This window comes from Juglans regia, chromosome 6 (assembly GCF_001411555.2).
Source record: "Juglans regia cultivar Chandler chromosome 6, Walnut 2.0, whole genome shotgun sequence".
Classification (NCBI taxonomy): domain Eukaryota; kingdom Viridiplantae; phylum Streptophyta; class Magnoliopsida; order Fagales; family Juglandaceae; genus Juglans; species Juglans regia.
The window spans coordinates 1,138,486-1,140,403 of NC_049906.1; the positions used below are offsets into that span (position 1 = coordinate 1,138,486).

At 36.6% G+C, this 1,918-nt stretch overlaps 1 protein-coding gene across 1 annotated transcript; it reads right to left on the reverse strand.

The window, feature by feature from the left end:
- Positions 1-395: 395 nt before the first annotated feature.
- On the reverse strand, positions 396-1,076 carry LOC118348752 (secreted RxLR effector protein 161-like). Its single transcript, XM_035691073.1, has one exon. The coding sequence runs from the start codon at positions 1,074-1,076 to the stop codon at positions 396-398; it is 681 nt and encodes a 226-aa protein (XP_035546966.1).
- Positions 1,077-1,918: the final 842 nt, after the last annotated feature.

Sequence of the window (1,918 nt, forward strand, 5' to 3'; positions counted from 1 at the left end):
TTATTACAGGAAATTAACCATACTGCGCAAATTCATTTCTTGAAATTTTTCATAGCTTAATTTACATTTCATGAGTTCCGTAATATCAATGTCAAACTAGATACTAATGCGAGTCATGGCGGTCCTTTATTATATAATCAACAAATTCCCTTCCATGTACCACAACATTAGTAACTTAATTTAACATGATCTTTGATTGGGATAATTAAGGCTAATGCTATAATGCCTTGGGTTCCAATTCATGTCTATTGTTGATATTATCTTGTCATCATTCATCCATATAATTTAATGTACATATAAAGTGGAAAGACAAGAAAACAGAAACAAAATAACCATAATAGATATCATTAAGTGTCAAAATAGAATTCAAAACATTTACAAGCTCATTAACATGTTCATATCATAAGACCCATTCTATCAACATGTTCCTTAAATAGCTTTGCTACTAGACCCTTTGTTAATGGGTCTGCTATCATAAGCATAGTACTAATATGTTCTATGAACACTGTTTGTTTCTGTACTTCCTCCTTAATGCTTAGGTATTTGAGCTCCATGTGCTTGGCACCTTTAGAATACCTATCTTTTTTGGAAAAAAATACTGTAGAGGAATTATCACAATAAATTCTAAGCGGCCTGGTTATAGAGTCGATAACTCCAAGCCCTGAAATAAAGTTCCTCAGCCATAAACCATGTACTATGGCCTCAAAGCATGCCACAAACTCAACCTCCATTGTAGATGAATCAGTGATTATTTGCTTCATACTTCTCCATGAGATCGCTCCACCAGCCAGCAGAAAAACATAACCTGAAGTGGATTTCCTGCTATCAGAGCAACCAGCAAAATCAGAGTCTGAGTATCCAGTTACCTCCAAAATGTCAATTCTTTTGAAGGTAAGCTGGTAATCCTTAGTTCCTTGCAAATATCGCAATACCCTCTTTGTTGCTTTCCAATGAGACATCCCTGGGTTACTTTGGTAGCGCCCAAGCATGCCAACTGCAAAACTAATATCTGGCCTCGTGCAAATCTGTCCATATATCAAGCTCCCCACGACTGATGCATAGGGGGTTTTTGCCATCTCTTTGCGCTCCCACTCATTTTTAAGACATTGAGATAGGCTAAACTTATCACCTTTTGATATTGGAGTGTCCAGTGATGAACAACTTTTCATGCCAAATCTCTCAAGAACTCTTTCTATGTAACTTTTCTGAGACAATCCCAACAGTCCTTGTTTTCAATCTCAAAAAATTTCGATTCCGATCACAAAAGATGCATCACCGATATCTTTCATTTCAAAGTTCTTAGAAAGAAAACCATTGGTTTGATAAAGTAAGCCAAGATCACTGCTAGCTAACAAGATATCATCATCATACAGAATCAAAATTATGAACTTACTCCCACTGACCTTTAAGTATATACATCGATCAACAATGTTTTCTTTAAATCCAAAGGCAGTAATGGTATCATTGAACTTTAAGTACCATTGTCGGGAAGCTTGCTTAAGTCCGTATATTGATTTCTTAAGCTTACATACTAGGTGATCTTTGCCCTCTTCTGAGTAGCCTTCTGGCTGCTCCATGTAGACCTCTTCATCCAAACTTTCATTTAAAAATGCCGTTTTCACATCCATCTGGTGTAACTCTAAATCATAATGAGCCACCAATGCCATAATGATCCTGAAAGAGTCCTTTTTAGATATTGGAGAAAAGGTCTCTTTGTAATCAATGCATTCTTTCTGAGTGAAACCCTTGGCAACAAGTCTGGCCTTATATCGTTCAATATTGCCTTTTGAGTCTCGTTTGGTCTTAAAGACCCATTTACACCCGACTCTTTTACTCCCTTCAGGCAATTCAACGAGATCCCAGACTTGATTTTGATCCATGGATTTCAATTCTTCTTTCATGGCATCAATCCATTTAC

Excerpts from the sequence above, each read along its gene's own strand:
- LOC118348752 (XM_035691073.1), bottom strand. The coding sequence starts at position 1,076 with ATGGCAAAAACCCCCTATGCATCAGTCGTGGGGAGCTTGATATATGGA.